Raw genomic sequence first — 19,250 nt, forward strand, 5'->3', positions numbered from 1 at the left:
TTGGCATTTAATCATGCAACTAATACTTATTATAACATGACTTAGTACTTTTAAATCATGGTTATTTTCATTATGACTTATAAATCTACAATATTTATTCTATGCGATTTCATTATTATTTTTTATTGAATATTTTAGTGTCATCACCCATCTTGAATTTTAAGTTATTTTCTTAAGATACACCGTAGATAGTTATATTTTGGTAGAATTAAAGAAATGTTTAAAGTAGAAGTTAGTTGTGTGTTTGTATGAAGACTTCACTCGAATAAATAAATAAATCCAAAATCCCGAGAAAATTGAAAAATCCTAAAATAAGTGATGTTAGAAAATCCAATTTTTATTAATTTGGTTGATGTACAGATTTAAAATTTTAACACAAATGATTACATTTGATATTAGAAAAATTCGAATCAACCATGTCATGTATACCTAAAGCAACAACAATAACACATTCAAAGTGATTCCACAAGCAGATCTAGTCGCAGACCTTACTGACTACTTGTGTGAGTAGAGAACAAAGTGTTTCAAAACTGGTCTTGAAAAATAAATGTGTAGAGAAACCACTATCCCCACCACCACCACCAACAATAACAAAAAGGAGAGAAATCAATACTCAATTACCTATTAATCTTTTATCTTAATCCTTGACTTTCACGTTCTTATATCTAAGATCATATTCACATTGAACTGAAGATATATGATATCAAACAATTCAAAGCATACGATTTTTTTTTCAACTTTAGAAGTAAAAATCATATAATAAGTTGATCACGAGTATATAACAGTTTTGCATCTAAAAAAATTAACAAAATATTCTTTAAATAAAAATATATACAATTTCACTTAAGAATTTATTATTTTAAATGCCTTTCATCAAAATATAACTTCAGATCACCAACTCAATTTATTGAGACGCTCTTATAGTGTAAAAATATCTAGGAACGGACCCTCCTAGATATCTCACATATTTTTTTCGCCTATGATTTAATTGTCATGTTAATTGTTAGGTGTGATCGAAATCAATAGTTCTATGAATGTGGCACTCGAAATCTAGCTAATTTATTTTATTAAGTCAAAGGATTGATATCTCACATAATAGTAATACAAGTAATAATTGATTTAGACTACCCAAAAGTAATTATATTTTCTTTTTACATAAAAAAAACCGTTTTAACTTTGCTCTATTTATCATAAAATGAAATTTTGTCGTCCTTATTTTATGCAATATCTATTTTATCATTGATATTTTTTTTTTTAAAAAAAAAAATTATTAATATAATATTTTTTTATTTTATATATAATATTTATTTTTCTTAACCTAGCTATTTATTTATCATGTTCTTGCTTTATCTTCATATGAATGAACATGACTGATGACTATGTAGGTACAATGTATTCTAGGCAAGTCAAACTATATGTAACAATCTTACACTATATCAACAAAACTAGTATCTTTTTGACAAAAAAAAAAGTCGTATAATGAGTATAAAATTTGTAGAATTTCTCTTAGTCTAGAAAAAATAGCATATATGAGTAATTATTTTTTTTCAACTATTGGCTCCAAGGCTTGATCTGCTTGTTCTTGAATTTGATTATTTTGTATTTTAACTCAAGGGGTTGAAGCTTAGTTTTAAATATGAAATTTGAACTTCGATTGTTATTGCATCACCTATGGGCTCTTATGGCAAGCTGAGTTATTGAAATGATTAGTAAGGCGCAATGAACTTATAATTCATTAGATGCTTATAACGAATGGTAACTAAGTACCATAAATAATATGTTTCCGTTTATTCAATCATTTGATAACTAAAGTCATTGGTCGATAAATGATCACTATGTGTTTGACATACACTTTAGAATAATTTAAGATTTGCATAGACAATAAAGTAAAATGAATACTGGCCAACACATAGAGTATTCTATAATAAGTACTTGAAACAAATATATGAATGAATGCAACAATTTCCCTATTGTATTAAGAATTTAACTATTATTACCTAGGCTTTTACCTGATCCCACCTTCAATATTTTTGCACAGAGAACACCAGATACAAGATTCTATGAGCAATTACTCTTTTTTCGTGACGTTTTTCGTTTACAGTAGTATGGACAATCTATATATATATATATATATATACTCTACTCTGTCTTGTCTTCTTCTACATCACCACCATTAGATGTCCCATCTCCACCAGGCGTTGATCTCACTTCGGATGGAATTCTTACATCCTTTGTTGGTAAAGGGGAGGGTTTTATGAGTGTCAAGGTGATATCCTTATCAAACTCTTCACTATCATCAGAATAGGCATATCTGGTTGTATCGAAAAGAAAACCAATTAGAATATAAGTGTAGAAAAGGAAAGTAAATATCGCGAACATATAGGTTCTACCAAATGCCAAATTTTTTTTACAGAAAGACCTGTGGTTTTTGAGATTCATTTCATGAAGAAGGAAGATATGAAATGGTTTGAAGAAAGCGATCCTGAATCTTTGACACCAGGAAAATATGTATCATTTTCTTCTTTACTTCTCAACTGACAAAGGAACTTTATTCGTTCATGATCTCTCAATGGAAATGGGGAAGGTTGGGTGAAGGAGAAAATCATCTCATTTTCTCGCATGGTCAAAGTATTCATACTCTATTAAGATAAAAATTGCCATGGATCCCTAGTTCAGAGGACATTTCAGATCATCTTTGTTCTTTTTTTATATAAGAAAGAACACTCATCATTACTAAGCGATCATTTTTAGCATGTTTTATGGTAGAGCAATTTCACACTAGGAGCCCTGTGAACTCAATCAAATCCAAAACATGCATTATAGAGATGAAAGCCTGGTCGTCTTACCTCATGGAGTTTTGAGATGGAGCCCAAAGAGCACAGATGACGCAAAGGAGAGAGAAAGACAACACTTGCCAGAAGGCAGGAATAATCCAGGCCTTTTGCCATCGCTCATTGTACACGTCAGTGGACTTGAAGTACAGCTGCCATGGAAAAACAAGTTTTAATGCTTAGCTTGGTAATACAAAAAACCGGAAAAATTAGGACGATAAGAAACTTGTGTTATATGAACTCAGGTACGAGATAGGAGGACATTCCAATTTTGAAGGATCCACATAAGCCCCCAATCATTCCAACTGATCCTAAGTTGAGGAAAGTAAGAATCTCGCTACCAAACATATGTGCTTCAGCTAATGGAAATGCTTAATAAATAGGTAGGTCTCCTAGCCCTTGCACTCATTAAACTTATTTACTCATTATACCTCAGTAATAGATTTACCCTTTCCTAAAATTTTGCTCATTTAGGTTTCTTAAGAATTCCTGGATAGAAGAAAAAGATAAGTTGAGTTATGATGCTTTTACTTATTTATTTAATGGCTTAGAGCAGATGAACAGATCACGAATAACATTACAACTGTAACACCAATAAAAGCACCACCTTCCTGTCACCCGTAAGCACCTAATTTTACTGTTTTCATGTTTGTTTATCAAGAATTGCAGGTCAGTTAATGGATTAGATGAGTGCTGGATATTTTGGTTACTGTTTCAACAAACCCATTCCCTGTGGCCTGTACACCACTTGAGCATTAAGGTTTGGCTATTTTTCCTTTAATTCAGATCTCTTTGAAAAGATCACTTTGGGGTTGCCATCATTTGGCTCTTTCCAGGGAGAGTAGACAAAATCTAAGAATCGCTATATTAGATTGATGGAAATAAACAAAAAGATCAGCCTTAAATTGAAGATAGCCAAATATTACCTCATAGCATACCCAACCAACAGAAACAATAACTGCAACAGCTAGAGCATTTGTGAACCTCCGGTATATGTCTAACTTGGCCAACAATCTTCTAGCCTGTCAATCCACAACAGCAGCAAATGAACTACCATTGATTGATAGTAAGAATGATTGGAAACATGAAGTCATGTCATAATTAACCTTCACATATATATATATATATGAAGGTGAACATGTATCACGTCAAGATCTCTGGTCACTCACAAATATATATTTGAAGGTGAACATGTATCACGTCAAGATCTCTGGTCACACACAAATACATTAATAGGATAGGAATTGTGGAAAGGAAGCCCTTTTGTAGACCAGCAAATTGACACAAAGTTATAAGCAAAAGTAAAGGTCACTGTACCTGAAGTTTATTCAAAGTTGCAGAAAGGGAATTGAATATCCAGAGGATGAAGAAAGCATCCAAGATTGCCACAGGAAGTACAAAAAACAACCTTGCTTTTCCTGAGAAATCACTAACAGTACCAACATTTTCTACCAGTTCAAGCACTTCCGATGCCAGAAAGAAAGTTCCTCCAAGCAAAAGAACCTTGGATGTAAGACCACCAAGGGTAGGTCTAACAACACCATACCCCATAGAGACCATCAAAATAATCAAACGAGCAACTGTGCGCTTTACTGCACCAAAGGTAACAGCCCATACAGTGATCCCAGTTGGTCTGACTCCGGTTTCATTGAATTCAGCATAATCAAAGTACCATAATGCCATCTCAAACATGCCCAACGTTATAACGAGAGTAATACAATTTTGTAAAGCAAGAACTTCTCTCCAGAATCTCGCATACTGAGAAAACCAAAAGATCCCTAGTAACACAAACATAAGAGACATGTACCCATAGAAATTCATAAGTGGTGCCATTCTACCAGGTAGGTAACCAGTAGGATTTTTCCATATGGTTTTCCCTTCAACAACAACTTCCTTAAGATTATGGTCGCAGTGCATAAAGTACACATTGTACATTCCAGTTTTTGTTACATGTATTGTTCTCGGCTGCAGTTTTGCTTCAAACTCATCAATGCCAAATGAGGCACCAAATATTTTAGGCCAACCAGGATTATTAGTAGATGGGCGGTGGATTATTTCCCCTTGTGTACAAACTCCCAGTTTTGCAAGATCTGCTGTGCAACAAACAGCTCTTTGCCCCCCATAGGCAGAGCCGCCAATTGTCTCTCGGTCATCCACCTCAAAAACAACGGCATGAATTGATCCTGAGCTAAAGTTTGAAAATTCTTCAGGTCTCCGGAATATAATCTTCTCAAAGCTGATTTTTACAAACGATAAAGGTCAGAAAATGCTGAACTTTTATCTCTGTGATATATGTTTCTATTGCCAACATTCCAACAACAATAACAAGGAAAAATGCTTGAGCTCAGGGGCGAATTTACATGTTAAAAATGGGGCATGTTAACCCGTGGTCTCACTGTAAAACTAGGTATTTGATGTATATTTCTAAAATTTGGTATAATATTATCTGTTCACACCTATGCTACAAGAATGCTAAATGGTGCACTTGGTTGGATGTTGAGTTATTTACCTAGGGATCAATTTCCACTTAATACCTTCTTCAGTGTACTTTTAGCAGAAGAATGGTGTAATATTTGACATGTAGCTTAAGTTTCCATGTGACAAGTTAGAATTTAAGCTTTAAATAATGGATCATGTCGAAAGGGGCAACTTTGAGAATCTAAAAAATTCAGATATCATTTTTCACTTTGAAAACAAAACTTTTTCAAATTTCACAATAAAACTTGACCAAACGCCATGGAAATGAAAAACTATTTCACTTTATTTGGAGTTTTTGAAGTTGGAGTTGTGTTATTTTCTCGCACACCACAACATACATGTAGGCCTGATATGACATGGATTATTGATCTTCTTCAAGGACACCGCATGCCTATGTAGAAATCTACAGGTTTCTATCCTGAAGCGTTTTGTCAGCTAATCAACTCCAACTTCAAAAATTCCAAATAAAGCTAAATAGATTTGGGTTTTCATGGCCAAACACGCATTTGACCATGTTTCATTGTGAAATTTGAAAAAAAAAATAGGTTTTGTTTTCAAAGTGAAAAATGATAAATTACCAAGTCAGTACCCCACTCTCAAATCTCAATTCATCAATCAACTAATCTTCAATAATCCCAAATTAAGATCCACTAATAACAGCAATATAAATAAAAATCCACAATGAGCAGAAAAAACTATCAGATAATAACAGTAACTTCGAGTGAAGCTATTAAACATCAAAATTTAAAACAGTCATAGCTAAAATACATTATTTAAAGGAAGAGTAGGAGAGAGAGATTTTCACCGTATAAAAGAGTGTCCATCTGAAGAGGAGGTAGAAGATTGGTTGAGGTTAGAGTTAGAAGAGTAAATTCCTTCGCTACCTCCATGGACTACGAATACATTACCTTTGTTTGCGAATTTCTCGGCAGAGTAATCATGTAGTGAAGCTTGTGTAAAGTGAAGTGACCATAAGCAAAGTACAACAATGGCTGAAGCTGAAGCTCCGAAGGACGACATTGCCCCTTAACAGAGCTCAGTAGAAGAAGAAGAAGTTGAGCTTGTGTAGAAAAATGGTAGATCTGCTGTTGCACTAGTAAAAGAAGTGGTAGAGGAGGACTACCCACGGGGGAGTGGGACCTACACGTTTAAGAGAGACAATTTTCTACTCCTTCCGTCCAATTTATGCATACTTTTAATTTTTCGAAAGTCAAACAGTTTAAATTTGATAAAAAAAAATTTCTAAAATAAAAACTTATTTCAATCTCAAAATTCAAAAAAGACGGAGGGAGTACTTAATGGAGAGTTTTGGTTAAAACTATCCATCATTAATAGTGTTTAATTTTAAAAAATATCTTACAAATAAGAGTAACTTAGTATTAATTTTATTTTTTAATGGACATAAAATATGCTATAACAAAATTTACTTTGAAACTGAGTGGATACTATTTTCTCTTTTTTTTTTTTNTGGGCTAGGCCCGTAGGATCGGCCTGGCCTAACCTGTAATTTGATAGGGTTGGACTATGATTTTTGGAGCTTATTTAAGAAAAAAGGTTTTTAGTCTGGCCTGCCGATTTGTGGGACTTGAGAAATATGGATAGAACCGGCCCGTGGGCTAAATAAAAATTAATTAAATAATAAAAATAAAATAGAGTATTAAAAATAACAAGAGTCTAAACTCAAAATTTGTTAAAAGTTTGAAATATTACAATTTAATTATAAATTATATTTATAAAATATGTACTACATAAAATAAAATTTTTCTAAAATTTCTAGAGAATCACTACATAGGTTGTAACCTATGGAATGTTGTCATAGTTTTTGTGTTTTATTATGGTCATTGAAAAACAATTAGATTAATATTTCTATTTAGCTATTTATGTTTTTACTTGAAATCAAACTTAATAAATATTATAAAGATAATTTTATTTGTAGATTTGATTAACAAGTAATAACACTAACACCATGTAATATTGTCTTGTCGATATTTTGTGATAATATTTTAAAATTATTATTTAATTTAAAAAATCATAAAAAATATTATTTTAAAAAAGAGGGCTGACTCGGCAAAGCCCATAGCCCACATACTTGTGGGTTGGGCTGACCATTTTCTAGCCCACACAAAAAAGGGGCTAGTCCGGCCTGACCCGTAAAATTTCAAGGCCTATATGACTTTGCCCGGATGGTGTTGTATGTTGGTGAGAAGTGCTTGGTCAACCCCTTTGTTTATTTTTACTTGTCCATAATGATTGATATTATTTGCTAGTACAGATTGTTGTATTCCATCCTTGTAAAATGAATACAAAAGCATTTCTTCCAGCTTTTGCTCTAATATCTTGTGGTACGGGAACTTACCAATTCCATCTTCCATCAAAATAATCAAATCAACTATGCTTCACTTCAACAAAGACATGGTATCTTGTAATCTAATACAATCAACCATAAAAATTGAAAATTTCCCACATTAGAGTAAAAATGGACAGGATGAATTTGGCATTATCCAGATCAACCACCATTTCCCCATACCATCATCAGGTCCAATGCCCAAATGTACCAGTAAGTCGAGTAGGGGAGCCATCAATATATCAACATGTAATCGGAAAAAGAATGTAGTAGGTACAACCCGATTCCCAACTTGTAGATGTTACAATGAATAACGTGTAGCTAGCAGCGAAAGAAACCATTTATAGTTACTTCTGCCACCAGCCAGCAACTGCGGCAATATTTGCAAAAGCCATGCCATGCCATGATGCTGGGAAGAACCAGATATCAGTAACAAAAATTCTTAGTCCATATCAAGAAATTCCATCCTCTTTCTCATTGAACCTTTAAGATCTGTAGACTCCCTTTCTGCTTTTTGCGCCTGATGATACATAAGGCATTATAACACACTGTATTTCTAGATATGCTCAAAGAAATTGCTCTAACATTTCATCTTGATAATAACGAAACAAATCTCTATGCTTAAAAGATCCTCCAACAATATTCTAACCCTTTAGTAACAAAAGCAAAGAAGGTTTCTACATCCAAATACTTATTAACAACAACAATTGTTAATTGTAATTGATAAACAAAACAATAAGTGTAATATGATGACAAAATATGTTGCATCATCAAAGTCTTGAGACTATTTACGTATCCCTTGGTGTTATTAGATACATCATAACCTTGTCCACCTTTTTTATGGACTTAGAGAGTGATCCGAAAGCAAAGAATAGATTGTTTTCTTTAATGGTCCTTTGATCTGCTGAAAAATTGGGAAGGTGTGGGGTGAAGAGGATCACAATAAGACTAGTGGAGGAGCATTCCACTTTTGTGAGGGCATATACATTCGAGCTTTGGTGATTGTAACCTTGGTTCCAACCCCCATGATCTAAGTTTCTCGGACTCTTCACTGCACCACCTGTGTTAACACGACATGGGTGTGGGTGTGGGATCCGTGTCCAATTTGGTCAACCGATTTCGGGTACTTTGACCAAAATCGATGGGGAAAGTCTTGGACAGTTTTAATGACTTTTGTATTTAATACTAAAGCTAAGGTGAAATTGAAGAAAATTGAATACCTTTTATATAGAAATTTCTATGTCACTCATTTTCCTTTAATCTGCTTCCAAGATTCTACTCAAGTTCTCCACATAATCTCATAATTTAGGTTTTATAACTTTATTTTTAGATATTTTTAGGCTTATCCCGGCTCTCGTATCCATACTAAAAGTTAGATCATGAAGGATCCGACCTCTAGATCCGCACCCGAGTCGAGCAACTTAGCCCATAATTACTATCCCTCCAATAGGAGCATCTTTTATATCGAAAGAGCATTATGATGAATGGTAAAACAGATCACCCCTGCCCCTACCCAACAACAGATGAACGAACTGCTTATTGAACACCAAATTAAAGCTCTTAAAGAGAGATGGGAAGAATTCATAAATGCATAATTTCTCAAGAACAACAAAAGTCAAAAGCTTTACACCAAAGTAGGGAACTACACTCTTGTTCAAGTACCTTATATGAGAACATATTTGGAAAAGGAGGGCCAACACGAAAGCAAAATTAGACATAATTTCATTAAGGCCAACTTTCAGCTAACAAGCCAAATTAGACACTGAGCTTCTCACAAACTTTATTTTTGCAAGCTAAATTTTTTATAGGATCTTTTCTCAAAAACTGATCAAGTGGAAAACGAAAGTAGATCGGCAATGAGTTAGACCACCACAATTTACAGTCCACTATGACATGTTCACTTCATAGCCTGGTATATCCAACTATTTGGGAGCAAGGGTGCTTACATTGGAGTTAAATCATGTAAAAGAAAGGGAAGAAGTTAAAACTGAACTCAATATATAGATGGTGGAATCATGGTATTGCCATGTTCCGAAACACATTTCATTAAGCATCAGTATTAGTCAAACAATGAATAATGAGGTCATACCCTTGTAATATCAGAAACTGAAACATGAGTCATATGGGGTGGAAGTTCCTCCTTATCAACATCCTGAAAAATCACAACAAAACTTAAGCAAAAAGGGTGCGGTATCACAGTGCAAACCGGGGAGGGGGAGGAGGAGAGAAAGAGATAAAGCAATACATACCAATTCTCCAATTAACACGACGTTCTCCCCACGAATAATATATAGACCTAGTTGGGATATCACAATATAGATCACCAACAAGAACACGGTCACATGCACCTTCAAGAACAACATTAGGCCTATAAGTTCAAGGAGCTGAGATGAATGCCAGTATCAAAGGAGAAAGGGGTGCAATTCTTTCACGATCACAAATGTCAAAAATAATTATTCTACATTCAAGTGGGTAAATTTCCGAGTATACTCCCTCTTTCCCAAAAAGGCAGGACTTTAGTAGGAAGGAGGAAGAGTTTACTCTTTCACCATCTCCTAGAAATTCATTGTTCTCCCTCCATAAATCAAAAGCTAACCACACAGCTTTTGAACTCTAAGGTTACGTTGTTCAAACTCTTCAAAAATTGTTGCCGCACCCGTGTCAGATTCTAAAAAATACACTATTTTTGGAGTATCCAACATGCACCCGTTGATGTTTTGAAGAGCCCAAGCTACAAAACTCTAAGGTACTACCATCATTCTAACATTAGCTTATGAGGCTTAGAAATTGGAGAATCAATAACTATAGCTATAAAAATAAAAGAAGAGGAATCAAGCTACTCCGTTGTCCATGATGAATCCTTTTTCTTCTTGAGAATTTTTACTGAAGATAACTTCGATTTTGTCTTTTTTAACTCATCATTGTACATTAAATTAAAAGTTTTTTTTCTCTCACAATAATTAAGTACTAAATGTTTTTTTTTGAAACTGCTAACATTACTCTATTTATCCACATGCATGTATACTACCACCAAAAGTGTAGTTCCCCTTCAAAAGTATTACAAACTATCAAAAGCTCAAGTCTATTTGTGTTGCCTATAAATAATCTAGTACATCAAAGATGTCTTCAGTTTGAGCTAATAAACTATGTTTACACCAAAAATAAAATAGTTCTACACATTTTCAAGGCTCCTATTGTTTCTCTCTTTCCAGATTGACCACCAAATGCATGCTGGGACAATCTTCCATCTCTCCTCCTTCTTGGTGACATTTCTATCCCGGATCCAGCTACTAAGGACTCCTTTAATACATCCTGGTTCCACCCACCTGATCCCCTTTAAGCTACTGAACATTCTCCATAGTTGTTATGTCCATATACAATGTAAGAAAAGATGGTTGATTGTCTCAGCTTAGTTGCCTTCTTAGGCCAAGATTTCCAATCCTGCCACATTAGCACATCATTTTCCCCAGCAAGACTTGTATGAGCATCTAAATAGTTGAGTAGTTCTGTCATATTTCCAATCTCCCAGTCATTTAGTTGCCTTCTTAGGCCAAGATTTCACCCCTCCACATATTAGCTATGACAAGGTGTGTTTGTCTCAAAACTACTATCCTATTCATCCCAAAAGGAGGTTTTCCGGCCATTTCCCAACTTCACACTGGTTCTTGCTTGTATCATTGGCCACAGATTCCTTCTTAGGCCAAGATTTCACCCCTCCACATATTAGCTATAGTGGCATGCTGCCATTGACATAGTGTAAATATGACAAGGTGAGTTTGTCTCAAAACTACTATCCCATTCCACTTGTCATCCTAGAAGGAGGTTTTCCTGCCATTTTCCAACTTCACTCTGGTTCTTGCTTGTATCATGCATTGGCCACAGATTCCTTATGGCTCTCCGTACAGTGCATTTATATGGAATTGTAACTTGTGTTGTCATCTACTTGTCCTCCATCCCATATTTAGCAGTAATCACATCCTTCCAAAGCATGCCATCTTCATTTGCAAACTTCCATAACCATTTAGGTTCTTGATGCTCAATCCCCCTACTTCCTTACCCACAATAATTCATCCCACTCAACTAAGTGGTACTTCCTCTTATCTTCACTGCCTTGCCATAGGAATTTCCTCCTCATAACATCAATGCAGTTGTACACACTAGCTGGCATAGGAAATATAGACATCATATAGGAAGGGAGTGCATCAAGTACATTATTAACCAAAGTCAATCTGCCTCCCAGTGACAAGTATTGACATTTCCAATTGGTAATTAAGTCTCTTCTCACACTTCTTCAATACCCCATTCCAGATTCCTTTTGATTTGCTTTTGGCCCCAGAATAAGTACTAAATGTTGTAATTAATACTCTTTTCGTTTTAATTTGTTTGTCTTACTTTCCCTTTTAATCGTTTCAAAAAGAATGTTTCTTCCCTTTTTTTGACAAGTCTCTTTACTTCAAACTTTTCACGTGGCATGTTTGGACGACAAGATTAAAGGACATTTTGGTACATTCTACATATTTTTAATTTAAGACCACTAAATTCATCTTACTTTCTTGGACAAACAAACTAAATAGTAAATTTTTAGATCAATAAAACAATAATGGAAAAACCTTTATGGGATTAATTATACACTTCATTCCCAAAATGATGGTCAATCTGTTAATTAATACTTTGGATGAAATCTGAATTTTTTTTGGGAGTAACTAATTTATCGTAGCGGTGATATGAATAGCTAATCCAGTAACTAACTCCAAATCCCTAGCATGCTAATTGTCCTGAATATCCAAAACATTACTTTCAGTCACTGGTTATATTTATGACCTTGTCAATCAAGCAGCAAATACCAAGAGTTCCTAAAGAGAGGTGGTTTCTATACTTATGACTTCTTTTTTTTTGGGGTTTGCATGCCCGACAGTTGAACTCGTGTAACTCTAATAGATGCTTCATGGTCTTATTATGGGATTTGGGCTAGGAAATTAAGTGACTGTTTCTTTTTATATAAATCGATATATGATTTTTACTACAATATTATATATATTTCAAAATTATTACTACAATATTAATCTAGGTAGGCATGGGCAAGACGAACTATCTGGGGCTCGGTTCGGCTCAACTCAATTCGATCTCAATTAAGATTTAATTCAGATTCAACTCAACTCGATTGGCTTGCATGGACAAGATGAGTCATCTCGTGGATCGATTCAGCTCACCTGTATCTAACTTTGCGTAGCTGACTTCATTTCAATCTAAATTCAATTCAGACTTAGCCCAACTCGATTGGCTTGTGTGGGCAAGATGAGCCATCTGAGGGATCGGTTCGAATTACTTGTATTTAGCTTCACTTAATTCAACTCGTAGTTTCAATCAAAATTTAACTCGAGCTTAGTTCCAATCAAAATTAGCATAATATCGATTGATATTTGATTAAATTAGCATGATATCGATTCGTTGATTATTATTTATTATAAAATAAATTTATTATTTTTATACCTTCTAGTTAATTTGACGTAATGTAACTTTTTATTGACAATATAGTTACGTAAGACTACTTAATGATAGTAAAAAAAATGTAATCAATATTTTAATTTAAGATATCAAGAATTAAGTAAATTGAATATTACCATTTTTAAAAGTTTATTGTTGCTCTAATTTTATTTTTTATTTTTGCATGAAAATTCTGTTTTATGTTCAATATTAGATTAATGTCATTTAAATTTGAGCTCTAATTTAGAATAGTAATATATACAATTTAATCACACTTAAATGTAATTATCAATTTAAACTAATAATATTTACATTTTTTTAACCAATAATATTTACATTTTTTTAACCGATCAATCTATTACCAATTTAATTATTCTAATGGTGTAGCATTATGCTATTGAAGTTCAGTTCGAGCTCGGTCATACTTTGACAAAATAATTTTGGCTCTTAATCTTGGCTCCGCCTTTGCCCACCCACCCTGATTGATGTAATAATTTACTATTTTTTTAAGATAAAAAGGGGTCCATATCTCATCTCATGCATGCACACAATCATGACATGAAAAAATAAAAATAAAATATAAACTAATGTTATTTTGATTTGACATTCTCTTACTTGCTAAATAACAACACATATCATGCCAACTTAGGTAACATTTTCAAGATCACAAATAGACAATAGTACTTAAAAGAAGAGTGGAGAGACTTCTTGTACTACATTTCTATAATAAAATAAAATTGTATAAACATTCCCAACAGATGAGTACAAATCACAAGATTTTCTTTTATAAAAAACATCACACAACATGTGTTGCATCCATTATTAACAGATACAACCATGTAAAAAGGGACAAGAACAATATTGGAGGGCCATTAAGGTTTTCTTTGAAGAAACACCCAAACAGGATTGAAGAAAATAGAAAATTGGAAAAAGGGTCAAATTCGCCCCTGTACTTAGTTACAATCGAACAAAGATTATTGGTCTAATATTATCCTTCCGTTAGGAAAAGGCGATTGTCTTCACCCTATAGTAAGGGTACACAACAAAAACAAGACCTCTAACGTGTGGATAATAATAGAACAAAAGTCTAACAGAGACATCAAATTTAACCCTTTTGCCCTAAAAAAAATTATACTATCATAATACATCGACATTTTCTGAAATGGACGTCTAGCAGAGAGGCGATATCTATATTTCCAAGACGATAACTGCAAAATCGAAAAAAAGAAGAAGTTTTAGTGAACTTAATCAAGCTAATAATAATAATACTAATAACAATATTTTTTTAAAAATAAATAAATTAATAAATGTTACTTACAATCAGAATCAGTCTTCACCCATTTTGATCGGCCATCATAACAAGTTTCCTCTCTTTTTTTCTCTTCTTTCTCTTCTCTTTGTGGATGTTTTTCCTCTAAATATCTCTTTGTTGATGTTCTACGGGCATTTTGGGGATGTATTTTCTTGGAAAGCATTGTCCTCAAAAGCTACAATAATAAATATAAAGTTGTTAATACAAAAAACTAGCTACAAATATTAAAAATATATCAAAATTTCAATAATATTAAATATCACGAGTTTAATAGTAAATATTGAACCATCAAAGTGAGGGTAAGGACATATTTAAAGTTTAATTAGAACTAATTAATGCTTCGTTCATGAAAAAATAATTACCTTCTCCATTCTTGATTCGGGAAATGTGTCACGTAAACTAGGAGCAGGAGCAAAACCACCATTTGTACAAACCAACATTTTCTTGAGAAGAAAAGAAATTGATTTCATCCCAATTGATTTTTTTTTGCTCTGTTTACTACAGACATCCTTGCATCTACCTATGATTACTCTTATTGTTCTGTCGATTTCTTCCTCATCATAATCATCCGAGCAATTAGCACTGCTAAATCTACTGGAATTAATCCTACGATCAACTTCCAAACTCGATGGACAATTAAGAAATCTGTCCAATGGAAGAATATCATCATCATTGACAGCATTGTTCTTGATCTCGACAAACTCAGACTTACTAGTAGTTGGTGATGGTTTTCGTGATAGTAATTTTGTTAGCTCTTTTTGTAATTTCTCAACTTCCTCAGGTGTGAATTCTGCTAAATCTGGAGAAGAAGAAGTTTGTTCATCGTCTTCGATATCATTTTTTACGTGTAATTTGCTCTGTTCTTTGAGATCACTGTTTCTATTGCCAAAAGTTCCAATTGCTAACAAGGAATCTGGCCAATCTTTGAACTCTTCATTTATATGATCTGTAACGACGAAAAATAAATTAGTTAGAAATATGTTATTTTTTCTTAGTTGATTAGTTAAACAAATTTAGCATTCTGAGATTCAATCCAAAACTAGAATTAAGGACCAATGTACTAAAATATTGAGACAACCCATTATTTTCTCAAATTTCCAAAATTTATTGTCTTTTGGTTAATGAGTGCACTGAGCTCTCACCACGCATAAAATCACAAAAAAAAGGTCGGACCATGTTGAGTTTATTATATCTGATGATGAAGTCAATTTTGAAATGTACGAGTTTTATCTAGGTGCATGCTAATGAGCACATACGAAGATGTAATGGATGTCGTGGATACTTTAAAAATGCATGACAGTCTGACATGTAAGTGTAGTAATATTCTTGAAGAGTGTGAGTAACGTGTTTTTAGGAGAAAGAGGAAGAAGTCATACTTGTAGTAATTGGAATAGCATTAGACCTCCTACTTCCTTGTCCCCCATTGAGCTTGTTATGCATCCAATTAAAGAACTACAAGCCAAAACAAAGAATAAATTAATTATCAACCTATACATTCAAACTATGATGCTAATGAATCTGTCGTTCATTTGAAAACTATGAAACAAATCTGCGATAATTCAAAACTTGAATTTTGACCAACCTTCATATTCAAAAAATAATCTTGTGATGATGTTTGAATAGAAGAATTAAGTCAAAGTGAAAAGTTGGAATCCTAGAAGCCAATAATTAAGAAGCTTTGGATTGAGAGTAATAAATAAAGATTTGAGTTTCTCACTCTCTTAGTATATTTGATGATTCCACTAATGATATATATACCAAAACATACAAGCACTAGATCTCTTTTATTTTTTTTTATATATGTGGACCAATTAAAAGGAAACATGCAACATTTTCCTATGTAGAAAATAAAGATAATACACACACATGGGAGAGAGTAATTTGAGGATAGTGTACTACTTTGAAAACGTGGCTATGATTTCTTCCATTAGATTAAAGATTAATATGCTAATCTTGAGGCTACTCTTTATATTACGTGTGTTTTAACGTGTTATAGCAGATTACGATGTGTTTCATTTTTCAGATTATTATTCTCGCTTACTAAGAATATTACATATAGTTAATGTTTTGGTGATCGGATTGTGTGTGTTATATATATATAGAGAAATATTTTTTGTACTTGACAGTGTATAGAAATATTAATGTTGATGAGCAATCTCAAAGAAAAGATTTATTATCTAATGGTTGTTGTCACACCACGACATGGCTTAATTATATTATTAACCGTCCCCCCTTGATGACACCACTAGCAACTTAATTACATATTACTAATATAACTAATTTTCTGTCAAATTTCATTCTTTATTTTACTTTTCTTGTTTTGTTGACAATCGAGGGTTCAAACTTAAAAGAGATGGCCAACCAAACCACAAAAGGCACTTGGTTGATTTAAATATAAAAAATATAAGATAAATTAACGATATTAATAAATATCAATTTTTATATGAAATATTGTATATTATATCCGTGCATGAAATTCGAAAATAGTTCTTCAAAATATGCCTTTTTGAATTAAAGTAAAATAGATGACGAATGAATTTATAATGTACTCGCTCTTTTTCATTTTAAATTTATTTCAAGAAGAATAACATATGTTTGCATATGACTTTTTTTTTAAAAAAATTATATTTTGGCCTATAATAACATGATTTTATAGCCACTTTGTTATGTGACATGTTTAGGATCATAGTTTCTAACGATACTTTAAGATTCGTTCAGCCATGAAAATTATTTATTTATTTATTTGGAATAATATTTTACTTTATTTAAAAATTAGTATTTGACCAAGGAAGTTTCAAATTGAACTGGAAATTGTATTTCAATTTTGAAAAATAACTTGTACTAATATATTTTACAATTCACTCACGTGTTTGAAGTGGTATTTAAGTATATTCAAGCATAATTTCAAATATTCTTTATAATTAGTACAATCAAATAACTTTAGTTTTATAAATTTCAAATAACGAAGTGTCTACGTGAATGATTTTTTTTGTCCCCATCAAACAACATTATATTATTATAAAATGAGAGGATATGCAATAGTTAGATAGTAATAATTGACTAGAACAACAAAAAAAGGCATGTTTGTAAGACACACAGTATGAGTGAGGGATATTGTTTGTCTAAGAGCAGTTGGTACCAGTATTTTTTTGGATATGTGATAATCTTTTAAAATGCATTTAGCATATATTTATGGTTTGTTTGAACCTATGATGTGAAATCATGATATATGTAATCAGATTAATATAAAGTTAAAGTTTTAGTTAAACTTGCAAATTGAATTTCTTACGTTGGTAGTTTTTTTTATAAACATAAAAATTCCACATATTGTGAAAACTATCAATTTTTTCAAATTCTTAAATAATCTTACGAAATAAGCGATGCACAACTCATAAATAATATATTAAAAATATCCTAAGACATCACAAATTGTCACGACTTATGGACCCTAATCTGGATGATCTATCCATGACGAGGTTGATAAGTCGCATATATATCTGGATGTTCTTTTCATTAATAGATTTTTGTGATTACAAACTTTCGAATACACATATTTTTATAAATATTCACTAATCAATACTAATACTAATAATTAGTTATTCTTTAATATAATATTTTCAATACAAACGATATCTTCATACCAAGCATGAATCCCTGTTTAGAAAATTTAAAATGGTAAAACTTTTTTTTTATTCAAAATATAAACATTTTTTAAAATCATAATTTGAAATCTCAAATCACGCTTTTTTGAAAATTTTGAAATATTAAAATAGTAAAACTTTTTTTTTCAAAATATAACCATTTTTTAAAATCATAATTTGAAATCTCAAATCATGCTTTTTTGAGATTTTTGAAATATGAAAAAAATCATATATTTAAACACTAATTTTAAATCATAATGTATAATTACCTGTCAAAACACAGACTTATTGAAAAATGAGAAGCCCAACATTATATTCTTTTCAAAGGAATTTTGGCCATCTCTCTTTGGGAGCTATCTAAACAAATAGGAAAAAAGAAATTGCTAGATCTTTCTACATGGCCCCTCAAATAAATGTATAGGCCCCCCATGTCTCATGTACCAACTTATTGCCATCACATTTTTTTTGGTGAGAAAAAATATGATAATTTTTTTTATCGGTATCAGGTGTTTACATCGAATTTATAAATACAAAATATTTAGGAATTGTTTGGTACAAAAATTAATAACGTATGAATTAGTTATGCGTAAATTAGTAGTGTAAAGTTTTTTTTTTAAGTAAGTGTTTGATTTATTGCTTCCCACCTAATCTATAACGACTTGATTTCGTTGTTAGGGAAAAGCAAATGGGGAAAGAATTGGGGTCAGAAAACTTTTTGGTAGTAACTTGGGATTTCCTAGCCTAGTCCAGATTTGGACGAATCGAAGCCAGTAAAGTCTAGGGAAATCTGGTAACAACTGGGTGATTTAATTATGATTTTGATTACATGAGTAGATAGCTAAGACGTTAAAAAATCTGTACGACTTTACGAAATTGAATTTCGGCGAGTAAAACTACCGAAACTGATCTTGGCGTGAACGGGTAATTTCTGAGTGTCGTTGGTTGAAGGTGTGTTGTGAGATGGGGTCTTGGAATTATTAAAATAGCTCACTGTTTCGTGCAAATCGCTTTGTCGGGGATTTTTGCTGCCAGGGCGGGGCCGCTGTAGTGGGGTGAGGACCACTGTGGTGGGTCTGACGTGACTTAAGGTCGTAAATAAACCCCAAAACGTCTTTATTCTGCACTTTTCGACTTTGAGAGCTAGGAGACGACCCCAGACG

The 19,250-nt window shown here is 32.7% G+C and overlaps 2 protein-coding genes and 1 pseudogene across 2 annotated transcripts; all 3 read right to left on the minus strand.

Moving 5' to 3' along the window:
* Positions 1–1,901: 1,901 nt before the first annotated feature.
* Positions 1,902–6,373, minus strand: LOC125861720 (uncharacterized). Its single transcript, XM_049541577.1, has 5 exons — positions 6,115–6,373; positions 4,149–5,067; positions 3,758–3,853; positions 2,847–2,983; positions 1,902–2,311 (listed from the first exon to the last, which is right to left on the minus strand). Exons 1-5 carry the CDS (start codon positions 6,327–6,329, stop codon positions 2,140–2,142), a joined length of 1,539 nt encoding a protein of 512 aa, XP_049397534.1. The 5' UTR covers positions 6,330–6,373; the 3' UTR covers positions 1,902–2,139.
* A 1,675-nt stretch (positions 6,374–8,048) lies between these two features.
* Positions 8,049–11,166, minus strand: LOC125862910 (sm-like protein LSM1B; annotated as a pseudogene).
* A 3,072-nt stretch (positions 11,167–14,238) lies between these two features.
* LOC125861738 (protein NEGATIVE GRAVITROPIC RESPONSE OF ROOTS-like) lies at positions 14,239–16,158 on the minus strand. Its single transcript, XM_049541598.1, has 5 exons — positions 16,032–16,158; positions 15,826–15,901; positions 14,812–15,395; positions 14,456–14,624; positions 14,239–14,345 (listed from the first exon to the last, which is right to left on the minus strand). Exons 1-5 carry the CDS (start codon positions 16,035–16,037, stop codon positions 14,326–14,328), a joined length of 855 nt encoding a protein of 284 aa, XP_049397555.1. The 5' UTR covers positions 16,038–16,158; the 3' UTR covers positions 14,239–14,325.
* Positions 16,159–19,250: the final 3,092 nt, after the last annotated feature.

The sequence above is a fragment of the Solanum stenotomum genome, chromosome 4 (genome assembly GCF_019186545.1).
Source record: "Solanum stenotomum isolate F172 chromosome 4, ASM1918654v1, whole genome shotgun sequence".
Lineage (NCBI taxonomy): Eukaryota > Viridiplantae > Streptophyta > Magnoliopsida > Solanales > Solanaceae > Solanum > Solanum stenotomum.